At 41.8% G+C, this 13550-nt stretch overlaps 1 protein-coding gene across 1 annotated transcript; it reads left to right on the top strand.

Moving 5' to 3' along the window:
• Window positions 1–811: 811 nt before the first annotated feature.
• LOC309362482 (vomeronasal type-2 receptor 26-like) lies at window positions 812–7651 on the top strand (the record flags this gene model as incomplete). The annotated part of the gene is made up of 6 exons (XM_081931834.1): window positions 812–1103; window positions 1534–2382; window positions 2788–3015; window positions 6122–6248; window positions 6613–6786; window positions 7029–7651. Coding segments are annotated over 6 exons (2293 nt in total), but the record flags the coding sequence as incomplete, so codon positions are not given.
• Window positions 7652–13550: the final 5899 nt, after the last annotated feature.

The following is a 13550-nucleotide window of genomic DNA, read 5'->3' as shown; positions in this document are numbered from 1 at the left end:
TTGGAGTGAGCTGAGCTGGTTTGCAAAGAGACCCGGAGCAAATGGAGCATCATATTCCAACAAAAGAAACAGAGCCTGGGTGAGACAGACCCTGCGTTCCCCAGAAGCAATCTGCTCTGTCATTTGCTAATGGCTTGGAGTTGCATTAAATCAGCAATTTAGAAAACTCAGCATGCAGAAAGCAGCGGGGGGGGGTAATGCAGATTTTGCTCATCTGCTGTTTCTCTGTCTGTTCCTGGAGCTCACTACTGGCAGTCCAAATGTAGCAGGGAGAGAGAGGGAGAGAGAGAGAGAGAAGGAAAGACCATCCCAGTCCTACCCTCCTATCTCTCTTCCTCTCTTACGCTGTGATTCAAGGGCTGGTAAAAAGCCCTTGTGTTTTGGAGCACACTGGTATACTCAATGGTTGTTCTACAGGTTGAATTGAGAACACATTCACATGAATACTTCATGGTTCAGAAATGGAAGGGAGTTGTGGTGGACAAAGCAGCAGAACAAGAGGTAGGCATGGACATTACGTAGAAGAAAGAGGCAAAAGGGGTAAACAGAAGAATTTAACAGCTTTTTATTTCTGGGTTTCCCATATCCAAACCCACCAATTCATCCACAGCATGACAATGAATCCCTTTGAATTCACCATTTACATAAATCTAATCAAAATCTATAAGGAGACTGCTCTAGTTTCATTGTTTGAATAAAATGCTCCTTTCCTATGGGTTGCAACATTCAAGGTACATAGATTCACAAATCAAAACTGAAACACAGTTGTTTCTCTTCTGTCAGTATCGCAGTCTTTTCTGTCTCATTGCAGACCCATCCCAAAAAACTACCAGCATGTTCTTGCCTTCATCTTTGCCATGCAAGAGATCAACAAGAATGCCAAATTCTTATCGAACATCACACTGGGATCAACATTTTATGAGAATGCTTTTAATCCTTCACAAACTTGTTGGAACACTTTAGCTCTTCTTTTCATGGGACAACGAAATCACGCCAATTACCACTGTAATGGGGAAGATAAATTAATTGCTGTCGTTGGAGGGCTCACCTCCCAAAACTCCATTCAGATGGCCAATATATTAAACACCTACAAGATTCCACAGGTATGTGTGTAGATACATAGATACAACCACAAGGGCAGACATACCCAGAAAACCCCCAAAGAGCATCCATGTTAGCTTTCAATCCTGATACAGTATGTTTTCTACACTTGTTTCCTACATTAGACCTGGTATGGGTACATGATTATGGTAAAGGCTCTCAAGTAGCTTTGGGATTTTTGGGGGGGGGGATAAACCCATAATACTAATAATCCAAGCTCTGGTTCTTCCAAACCTGGCCATTCCACAAATCATGTTATCATAGGAGCATCCAGCTTCCTGCTTAGAAACTTCTCCTAGCCTAGGACTTAAAATGCCAGGGTTGTATACAAAAGTAAGACCAGGTGGATAACTACCACAATACATAAGTATTCTTTCTAGGAACAAATAGACGGTCTTTGGATTCTTAAAAATAAAATGCCTTTCCCTTTAGCTCAGCTATGGCTCCTTGGATCCAGGGCTGAGTGACCAAAGGCGCTTCCCTTCCTTCTTCCAAATGGTCCCCAATGAAGAAGCTCAGTATGATGGCATTGTCTGGCTACTCAGGAAGTTTGGGTGGAACTGGATTGGCCTCCTTGTTTCAGATGATGACAGTGGAGAAACCTTCCTTCGTACTCTCAGACCAAGGCTTTCCCAGAATAATCTTTGCATTTCTTGGACAGTGGTGATCCCACTAGTGACAACATATTTATCTCATGATCTTCTTAATCAAAAATTGAAACCAATTTTGTTTGCTCTCACAAGGAGGGAAATGAATGTGATTCTTGTCTATGGAGACAATCAGTCTCTAGAGGCTTTGAGGCTGGTTTTAATCTCCTGCGAGGTTTTCTTTATGTACCCTCTGGAGAAGGTGTGGATTACAACATCTCAATGGGATTTCACTGCAGTGCTAGTTGGAGACAAATTCCCTTCAAAATCCTTCAATGGCACTTTGTCATTTACACTCCATTCAAATCCAGTTCCTGGGTTTCAGGGCTTTCTACAGACCATAAATCCATGGCAGCCAAATCTTTATTTCATCCAGCAGTTCTGGGCCAGTGCATTCCTCTGTTCATTCCCAGATCACAATCTAATTGACACAACTTATGAACCCTGCACTGGGAGGGAGAAGCTGGAGAAACTCACTGGACCCGTGTTTGAAATGGAAATGTCCAGCCAGAGCTACATCATCTACAATGCCGTCCATGCAGTAGCACATGCTCTCCATAGCATGTATTCCTCAAGAACCAAACAGAAAGTACTGGGTGAGGGACGGACACAGCCAAAAGTTCAGCCCTGGCAGGTACTGTCAACTACTCTCCTCAATATTAGAAGCACAGGAATTATTATTACTGGTTCATATGTTTCACAGCTGAGCCCAGGCATGGAGGAGATGACTTGAATTAATCTATCCCAGGATTCTCCTTCTTGGAGCTGCACAAGGGCCAGGAGTGTTCTCTGTTATAAGAACTGAGTTGAAACCTCAAATCTATGCCATATAGCACTGGGGCAATTTAGAGTAGACAGTTTTGAGCTACAGAGACCAATGATTGGACTCAGCACATGGCAGTTTCACATGTTAATGGGGGAATTTTTTTGAACTATATATGATAAAATGTAGTAAGAATCCAAAGGTCCACTTTGCCACACGGAAGAGAGAGAGTGTATTAGCTACAAGGTCTGTGTCTTTTTTCCTCTTGCAATCTAGCTTCACTCCTTCCTGAAAAACATCCACTTCAACAGCAGTGCTGGGGAAGAAATCTCTTTTGATGAGAAGGGGCAGCAGGCAGGTGGCTATGATCTCCTCAACTTGGTCACATATCCCAATGAGTCCTTCCAGAGAGTCCGAGTGGGGAGTGGGGATCCTCAGGCCCGCCCAGGAAAAGAGTTCACAGTGGATGGAAGTGCCATCGCATGGAATCCCAAGTTCAAACATGTGGGTGGGACTATTTCTTGTTTTAATCATCATCCGTTAACATCTTTTCTGAGAAGATCAAGCGATCCAGGAAAACAGAGATGGCTACAAAGGAGAAGTGTGAGGAGAGAAGCTCTGGTACTCTCTGATGAAATACTGTTTTTGTTACTTTATTCAAATTTGTTGATCCAGAGCTAGTCTGAAGCTAATTTAGAGCTCAGTGTTCAGAACAAGGTATTTCTGAGTAAGGAATCTGCCAGTGTTTAAAGCTCTTGAAAAAGGACTGTTGTCCTCCAAAATGCGTTGTTGGCAACAATCTCTGCCAGGCGGAGCCCAAGTAGAAAGAAAATCATCCACCGCCTGAAGTGTGTGGTCACTAATGTTGATGGATGGAGTGCCGGTGATATCCTGTCCCAGGATGTTGGTCTCCATCAGGCTGGTGGTGAGGCCAAACTCCATGCAGGCTTGGCCATATTTTTTTTTAATAAATCTTTATTAATTTAAAATACAATCATACAATAAAGGTTTTGTTGTTGTTGTTTAGTCGTTTATTCGTGTCCGACTCTTTGTGACCCCATGGACCAGAGCACGCCAGGCACTCCTGTCTTTCACTGCCTCCCGCAGTTTGGTCAAACTCATGCTGGTAGCTTCAAGATCACTATCCAACCATCTTGTCCCCTGTCGTCCCCTTCTCCTCAATCTTTCCCAACATCAGGGTCTTTTCCAGGGAGTCTTCTCTTCTTATGAAGCGGCCAAAGTATTGGAGCCTCAGCTTCACGATCTGTCCTTCCAGTGAGCACTCAGGGCTGATTTCCTTAAGAATGGATAGGTTTGATCTTCTTGCAGTCCATGGGACTCTCAAGAGTCTCCTCCAGCACCATAATTCAAAAGCATCAATTCTTCAGCGATCAGCCTTCTTTATGGTCCAGCTTTCACTTCCATACATCACTCTTGGGGAAACCATAGGTTTTAATATACGGACCTTTGTTGGCAAGGTGATGTCTCTACTTTTTAAGATGCTGTCTAGGTTTGTCATTGTCATTGCTTTTCTCCCAAGAAGCAGGCGTCTTTTAATTTCATGGCTGCTGTCATCATCTGCAGTGATCATGGAGCCGAAGAAAGTAAAATCTCTCACTGCCTCCATATCTTCCCTTCTATTTGCCAGGAGGTGATGGGCCCAGTGGCCATGATCTTCGTTTTTTTGATGTTGAGCTTCAGACCATATTTTGCGCTCTCCTCTTTCACCCTCATTAAAAGGTTCTTTAATTCCTCCTCACTTTCTGCCATCAAGGTTGTGTCATCTGCATATCTGAGGTTGTTGATATTTCTTCCGGCAATCTTAATTCCGGCTAGGGATTCATCCAGCCCAGCCTTTCGCATGATGAATTCTGCATATAAGTTAAATAAGCAGGGAGACAATATACAGCCTTGTTGTACTCATTTCCCAATTTTGAACCAATCAGTTGTTCCATATCCAGTTCTAACTGTAGCTTCTTGTCCCACATAGAGATTTCTCAGGAGACAGATGAGGTGATCAGGCACTCCCATTTCTTTAAGAACTTGCCATAGTTTGCTGTGGCCGACACAGTCCAAGACATAGTCAATGAAGCAGAAGTAGATGTCTTTCTGGAACTCTCTAGCTTTCTCCATAATCCAGCGCATGTTTGCAATTTGGTCTCTGGTTCCTCTGCCTCTTCTAAATCCAGCTTGCACTTCTGGGAGTTCTCGCTCCACATACTACTTGTGCCTTTCTTGTAGAATTTTAAGCATAACCTTGCTAGCGTGTGAAATGAGTGCAATTGTGCAGTAGTTGGAGCATTCTTTGGCACTGCCCTTCTTTGGGATTGGGATGTAGACTGATCTTCTCCAATCCTCTGGCCACTGCTGAGTTTTCCAAACTTGCTGGCATATTGAGTGTAGCACCTTAACAGCATCATCTTTTAAACTTTTAAATAGTTCAGCTGGAATACCATCACTTCCACTGGCCTTGTTATTTGCAGTGCTTTCTAAGGCCCATTTGACTTCACTCTCCAGAATGTCTGGCTCAAGGTCAGCAACCACACTACCTGGGGTATACGAGACATCCATATCTTTCTGGTATAATTCCTCTGTGTATTCTTGCCACCTCTTCTTGATGTCTTCTGCTTCTGTTAGGTCCTTACCACTTTTGTCCTTTATTATGGTAATCTTTGTTCGAAATGTTCCTAAATTAAGCAGAAAAATTGAAAAAAAGAAGAAAGGAGAAAAAAAGGGATTCGTCACCTCAAAAAGGGCAAAAGGAGTTTAAAAGCAACAAGAAAAGAAAAAATTCTCTTTAAATTATGCAGGTCCACCACATGTGATAGTAAGACCCTATTTTTGGGATGAAAGCATCCATGCTAAGGAAAGGGCTAATGCTCAGAAGGCTATTGAACGCTGTGCTGTCATAGGCCTCAGGTAGTTGATTGATGGATTGAATTTATATAGCGCCCTATACCCAGAGGTCTCAGGATGATTCCCAGAATAAGATCAACGTATAAAACCACAAAATACATAATGAATACATACATAATGCATAATGAAAATAAAAAACCCAATAGCCCCCCACAAAAAACCCTGTACATTTTAAGAGGGAATAGTTATGTCAATTTCTACAGCTATGGCAGTTATGAGCAGTCTAAACTGTTAGAGCAGCAGGAATGTTCTCTTGTGCTGCTGTCAGTCTGTAACAGTATTTATCATAGATTAAAATCTATGTAAGATGTAACACCTACCTGCATTGTATAGTTTAATCTGAAAGTTCAAGTATATTTGGTAAGAAGGAGAAGCAGCATCTGCTGCCAGCTCCTTTATTTAAGCTCTGCTCTCCCTCCAGGAGGGAATCAGCATTGGGTTATGAGGAATCAATCAATCAAGAGGGAGAAGGTTGACACAAGCTTCTCTTTGCCATTCAGACATGTGCTGGGCTGGTCAAATGGTTAAGTGACAGCACAAAGCATCTTTATCAGGGGGCCTGATGCTTGCCCAGGGAGCATGTGCTTGACAGCCATCTTCTAATTTCAATCCTGTGACCCTTCTGCTGCAAAGCGGACATAGATGACAATAAGATTTATTCCATTCAAAATCCCTTGCTTGTCATTACCATTAGATGCTGCCCATTTCCACCTGTGTTGAGAGCTGCCACCCTGGACAGAGTATGTTTCCACAGCAGGGAAAGCAAATCTGTTGCTATGACTGTGTTCAGTGCCCTAAAGGGAGGATTTCAGTCCAGAAGGGTAAGTGAAGGAACCCAAGTCAACTGGAATTCTTCCTATCCAACTTCGACATTCATTTCTTAGTCTTATTATGTCTACTTATTTTCTGTCATAGATCCCAAGCACACGTGTTTATATGTTACTGATACATATTGTCCTTTCCTCTCTCCTCCCCTTTGGATAGCCATTCAAGAGTATATTGTGTGAAATAACGTCCACATGGGAGTAACCACCATTGAAATCAGCATGACATACATCTGGGAAGAAATAATTAGGATTGCACTCCATAGATTCCCTTTTTGTCAACATTGAACCTGCAGCCAATCAATTTTCATCTTCTGTGATTAACAACTAGTAAACATTTTTCTCTATTGTATCCCCACAGTTTCAGTCCTTAGGCACAGTTATTTCTTGTCAAATATAGACTTTCCCAGTGAGCAAATGACAGGCGACCTGGCTCTTTCATCCGCTCCCAAATTCAATTATGGAAAGTGCAAAAAAGAAACACTTGGACCAGAAGCTTTGAAATGCAAAGACATGGGGCTGGATGCAGAGATAGGCATGTTTAAGGGGGGAAAGACTGAAATCAATCAGTATACACAAAGCCTGACAAATAAATATGAATGGATTGATTGATTGATTAGTACAGCTGAGGTGCTCATGGAGAAACCATCACTTAGTTGTGAAAGTAGACTTTGGTTCATCAGCTCAGTAATATGTTTTGTGTACAGCATAACAGACGGTATCAATATTAATAAGTATTGCTTCAAGAAATGCTAAAAGCATGCTTCTCATTTTCAGATGCAGATCAGTGTGAGAAATGCCAAGATGATCACTACCCAAATGCCTTTCAGGACCAATGTTTTCCAAAAGAAATAAGCTACCTATCCTATGAGGAGCCCTTGGGGGCAATGCTGGCCTCCTTGGCTCTCCTGCTTTCTCTGGTCACAGTTGTTGTGATGGGGACCTTCGGTCTGCACTGGAACACTCCCATTGTCAAAGCCAACAACTGGGGCATCACCTGCACCTTGCTCTCTTCTCTGCTTCTCTGCTTTCTCTGCTCCTTCTTATTCATTGGCAGGCCTACAAAGGTGACCTGTGTCTTGAGGCAAACCGTCTTTGCCATCGTCTTCTCCATTGCTGTTGCTTGTGTGTTAGCCAAAACCCTCACTGTGGTTCTGGCCTTCATGGTGACCAAGCCTGGGAACAGCCTGAGGAAATGGCTTGGGAAGAGGCTGGCAGGATCCCTTATCACCTTCTGCTCTCTCATTCAAGCTGGCATCTGTCTTGGGTGGCTGGCATCCTCTCCCCCATTCCCAGAGTTTGACCTGCACTCCCAGGATGGGCAGATCATAGTGCAGTGCAATGAAGGCTCCGACATCATGTTCCACCTTATTCTCGGCTACATGGGTCTTTTGGCCATTGTGAGCTTCTCTGTGGCTTTCTTTGCCAGGAAGTTGCCTGATACTTTCAATGAAGCCAAGTTGATTACCTTCAGCATGCTGGTCTTCTGCAGTGTTTGGCTGTCCTTTGTCCCCACTTATCTGAGCACCAAAGGGAAATACATGGTGGCTGTGGAGATCTTCTCCATCTTGGCCTCTACTGCTGGCTTACTGGGTTGCATCTTCCTCCCCAAAATCTACATCATTATACTTAGACCCGAGATGAACAGTAAAGAGAGATTAGTAAGGAAGAAGGATGGCCATAGTTGAGAGGGTGAAAGAGATGCTGTTAGCCAGGGACCTTATGTTCTGGCAAGGAGATGTTATTTCCTTTGCTTTTATTTTGATCATCATTTCTTTGTTTGTATGTTCCATGTGCCATCCAAAGAGTACATAACTCTCCCTCTCTTGCTATTGTTTTCTCAAAAACTCTGTGAAGAAGCTTAGATTTTAAAGATGCCATCTTCCCCATGGCTGAATGGGGATTTCAACCCTAGTTACCCAGGGCATTGGACAACACACTCATCGCTACACATTAAGCTGGGGCCATGGGGAATTTTTGCTTCTTTTGTAAACTTTGCTAAATATCTGCATTATTTTTTTTTGTAATAATGTTTTTATTTGCTTTTTTCCAAGGTCAAATACATCGTCAGTTATTCAACAAAGGCAGTTTTACAGAAAGAAAAGAAAAAAGGTTATAAGCAAAAAAGAAATCGTACTTTGCAAAACAATTTTTCATGATCTACTGGACTTCCCCACATCTTCCATCCCCTGCATCTTTTTCAATAAAATAAAGTTACAGCAAATTAATACCTTGTTTCCTATGTTTTTGTACTTTCCTCAATTGTATATTAGGTTTAGGGGAAATATTATTAGTTCACAATTCCAACAGTCCTCAATATAGAAACTTTACCCTAGACTTTGGTCATTTCACAATCAGAACTTAAATTCCAGCAATATCAAAATTTGGAATCTGAAGCTTGTTGTCTAAAAACTTAACAAATTCTCAACATTCACATAACTTATAATGTTTTTGTAAATAGTCCTTAAATTTTTTCCAGTCCTCTTCCACTGCCTCTTCTCCCAGGTCTCGGATTCTGCCAGTCATTTCGGCCAGTTCCATATAGTCCATCAGCTGCGTATGCCACTCTTCCAGCGTGGGTAGCTCCTGTACCTTCCAATATTTAGCTAAAAGAATTCTTGCTGCTGTAGTTGCATATAAAAAGAAAGTTCTATCCTTCTTTGTCACTCTCTGGCCCACAATGCCCAGGAGGAAGGCCTCTGGTTTCTTAGTAAAGGTATACTTAAATACCTTTTTCAACTCGTTATAAACCATTTCCCAGAATGCCTTCACCTTCGGGCATGTCCACCAGAGGTGAAAGAATGTTCCTTCAGCTTCCTTACACTTCCAACACCTTTTATCAGACAAATGATAAATCTTTGCAAGTTTGACTGGGGTCATGTACCACCTATATAACATTTTCATAATGTTTTCTTTCAAGGCACTACATGCCGTGAATTTCATACCAGAAGAAATTAGAAAGGGTTTCCAGAGATATTTCAAAAAACTGTTTACTCAAGGTCCACAGGCGGAGGAGGAGATTATTCAATTTTTAAAAAGTAATGGATTGAAAAAATTATCCCAAGATAAACAAACAACCCTGAATTACAGAATAACACAGCAGGAAATAGAAAGTGCCATTCAGAACATGCAATTGGGGAAATCCCCATGCCCAGATGGACTCACCTCCAAATACTATAAGGTTTTAAAAGATTATTTGATTCAACCATTAGTGGAGGTGTGTAACCAAATTATGGAGGGGAAGGGGGCTCCGGAATCGTGGAAAGAAGCATTCATCACTTTGATACCAAAATTGGAATCTGAAAAGACTCAACTCAAGAATTATCGTCCTATTTCACTCCTGAATGTGGATTACAAAATTTTTGCTGACATTTTGGCAAGTAGATTTAAAAAAGTTCTGAATGAAGTAATTCATAAAGACCAAGCAGGCTTTCTCCCTGGTAGACATTTGTCTGACAACACTAGGAACATTATAGATGTTTTGGAGCTATTGCAGACAAATATGAACACAAGAGCTGTATTAATTTTTATAGATGCAGAGAAGGCCTTTGACAATATATCTTGGAAATTTATGAAGAGAAATTTGGAAGGGATGGGAGTGGGAGGGGCGTTTCAAAATGGCATAGAAGCAATCTATTCAGAGCAAAAAGCTAAATTGATAGTGAATAATGTGGTGACAGAAGAGTTCAGAATTGAAAAAGGAACACGACAGGGGTGCCCCCTATCACCCCTGCTATTTATTTCGGTCTTGGAGGTACTGCTGAACTTGATTAGGAAGGATCGGGAGGTACAAGGAATACAGGTCGGAGGTAAACAATACAAGTTGAAGGCCTTTGCAGATGATTTGGTTTTAACATTACAGGAGCCAGAATCTAGTACTAAAAGAGCTTTAGAATTAATTTATGAGTTTGGTCAGGTGGCAGGATTCAAGTTGAACAAACAAAAAACAAAGGTTTTGGCGAAAAATCTGACTTCTTTAGAAATAGATGAGTTTCAGAAAGAAACGGAGTTAACGGTGGCTAAAAAAGTGAAATACCTGGGGGTGAACTTGACGGGGAAAAATTTGAACTTATTTAAAGATAATTATGAAAAATGCTGGATTGAAATTAAAAAGGATTTAGAAATCTGGTCAAGATTAAAACTTACCTTGTTGGGAAGAATTGCAGCTGTAAAGATGAATGTATTGCCAAAGATGTTATTCTTGTTCCAAACCCTGCAGATCGTGGATAGAGTGGAGTGTTTTGGAAAGTGGCAGAAGGACATTACGAAATTTGTCTGGCAGGGCAAAAGGCCCCGGATAAAACTTAAAATACTAACAGATGCTAAAGAAAGAGGGGGGTTTGCCCTGCCGGACTTAAGGTTATACTATGAGGCAGCATCCTTCTGCTGGCTGAAGGATTGGTTTCTACTAGAAAACACTGATGTCCTAGATCTGGAAGGGTTTAACAATGCTTTTGGATGGCATGCATATTTGTGGTACGACAAGGTAAAGGTACATAAATTATTCAAGAGCCATATTGTCAGGAAAGCTTTGTTTAATGTCTGGACTAAATACAAGGACTTACTTGAAAATAAGACGCCGAGGTGGTTGTCACCAACGGAGGCGAAGACCACCAAAGGACTTAACATGGAGAGTGGTTGGGCTAAATATTGTGAGATAATAGAAAAAGTTGGAGATAATTGGAAGCTGCAGAGTTTAGAAAAAATAAAGGACAAGGTGCGAGACTGGTTTCTCTATGCCCAAATTCAAGAGATGTTTAAAAAAGATAAAAAGATTGGTTTCCAGGTGGAAAAATCAAAATTAGAGATAGAACTACTTGAACCTAAGACGAAAGTGCTCTCAAGAATGTATAACTTGCTGCTTAAATGGAACACACAAGATGAGTTAGTTAAATCAGCTATGATTAAATGGGCTCAAGACATTGGTTACAACATCATGTTTGAAGACTGTGAAAGGTTATGGAACATAAATATATGCATTTTTGGCCTGCATTTCTGTACCCTCAAAAGGCACACACAGGCCAAGTAAGGAAAATTAACCCTCTGCTCACCTGCTGCTGAGCAGAATATGCAATGCTGTTACTTACTGTGATCTACTTCTCCAGAGTGTTCTTTGTGTGGAGAAACATGAGAACTGATTCAGGCCCAAATCCAGGTCAGGCCTTCCTCAGGTCAGGTTGTGGCTAATGTTTTCAATATCCATTCATTCTTAAATGCAATCCTTATTTTCCTTTTATTTATATATTTGTTCATTAAATTCATGTTACAGTAATCACAACGTTCAAATATTGTTCGTGGGTTCCATGATTGTACCATTATTCCAGGTATACAGCACAGTTAAGAGCACAGTTGTGTCCTCTTAAGAGCTCTCTGGCATATTAGAGAGGGAGGTTTGGGAGAGAAATTCACACTCTCTCTTTGCAGAGTTGGCACAATGGGGATTGCTCCAAGCACATTAACATTTGGCTTGATTTGCATCTGCCCTCATTCAGCTTTAAACAGATATTCCCCATAAAAATACTGAGGCTAGAATAAATCACAGACACTTAACTTTGCATGTAAGTGACGATTTATCTAGGCTTTTTTTTAAAAAAAAATCAAAGTTATAACAAAGCATATTTTCAAAAAACATATCCTTATTCCCTCCCCATTTTTCCTCCCCCCTCCCCCCACAAAACCCATGCCCCACCCCACCCCCCACTTCCCTCAGTTCCAGTCTTTGGTTTCTCCAATAATGCTATTTTCTGCATGTTACAGAGTTTATAGATCCTCCAACTGTGTAGCTAATTATTATCAGTAAAAAAAAATATTGTGGATGTTTATTCAAAACCTGCCAAGGAGTCCAGTTCGCTTTGTTGCGTCTTCAAATACTTTGTGAAAGGTTCCCATTCATCCTTAAAGTCACAGTTATCCTTGTCCCGTAGCTTATGAGTCAATTTTGCCAGTTCTGCATAATCCATCAATTTTTCTTGCCATAATTCTTTAGTTGGGATTTCTTCAGTCTTCCATCCTTGTGCTATCAGAACTCTCGCAGCCGTTGTCGCATACATGAAGATGTTTTTCTCAAGTCAACAAATGTCCATCCATTGGAAGTAAAAGTCAAAAAGAACAAACTTCCCAATGATTTAAAAAGAGGAAAAAATAGCATTTCTTCACAAATGGAATCACACAATCCTTTTGCTAGCTTTTAGAGAGAAACCTGGTTCACATGGCTTTTCTTCAGCTTGGAGCAATAGCTCGGCTAACAGCTTCTTCCAGGAAGACAGAGGGAGGGAGGAAGTAAATGGTTTGAAGCTTCAGGACCAGCAATACTTAGACTTAATGAAATCCATTAGTTTGATTCCCCCACCCACCCTATGTTCCTTAACATCTACATGAAACCATTGAGCAGGTTCTTCAGGACTATTGGAGTAAATTTGTCAACAATATACTGGTGAAACACAGCTCTACTTTTCCTTTACATCTGCAGGTGTGGCTGTGGATTTCTTACCTCACTAGTGGACTAGTTTAGAGCCAATAAACTGAAGCTCAATCCAAATATGACTGCTAACTGTTAGTGAACAGTTCCCCAAACCAGATGGATGAGAGGTGGCCTGCTCTTGATTGGGCTCCACTCCCTCTGAAGGAGCAGGGGTACTTCTTGATCCCTTGCTGTCATTTGAGGCTCAGGTGGCCTTGATGGCATGGAGTGCCTTCCATCACCTTTGGCTGGGGCCCCAGCTGCAGCCCTATCTGGACAAGGATATCCTAACTTTATCAGCCAAGATAAGTCAGTTGCTTAGACTGTGGTGCTGATAGCACCAAGGTTGCAGGTTTGATCCCCATTGTCACGGTCCGGGTTACAGGCAGACGGAGTCCCGGCTTGGTACGTCGGGACCGGGGTAGACGTCGGGAACCAGGAATCAGCAGTCCAGGGGTCAGGAGTCCAGGCCAAACTCAAGAAGTCCCCAGTCCTGTGAGGAACTAGCAGTTACAGTGCCTGGCTCCTGCATGCACTCCTGACACCCGTGTAGGATGCAAGTGGTTGGACTAGATGATCCTCAGGGTCCCTTCCAACTTGACAATTCTAAGATTCTATTAAACTTCTTTTTCCAATACTCCTGGAACCTCTAGGTTAGATTATTGCAATGTGTTATACCTAGGGCTTCCTCGAAAGACATTCAGAATCTTCAGCTAGTGCAGAATTTCATGACTAGGTTCTTTACTGGGGCAAGACATTTTAAGCATATACTGTAACACCAATCCGGGCCCAACTGCACTAGCTGCGGATTACGTTCCAGGTACACTTCAAAGTGCTGG

Source organism: Podarcis melisellensis (assembly GCF_964234715.1).
Source record: "Podarcis melisellensis genome assembly, contig: HAP1_SCAFFOLD_414, whole genome shotgun sequence".
Lineage (NCBI taxonomy): Eukaryota > Metazoa > Chordata > Lepidosauria > Squamata > Lacertidae > Podarcis > Podarcis melisellensis.
The sequence above is the reverse complement of the archived record's forward strand: the minus strand, read 5'-3'. Positions and strand labels throughout refer to the sequence as shown.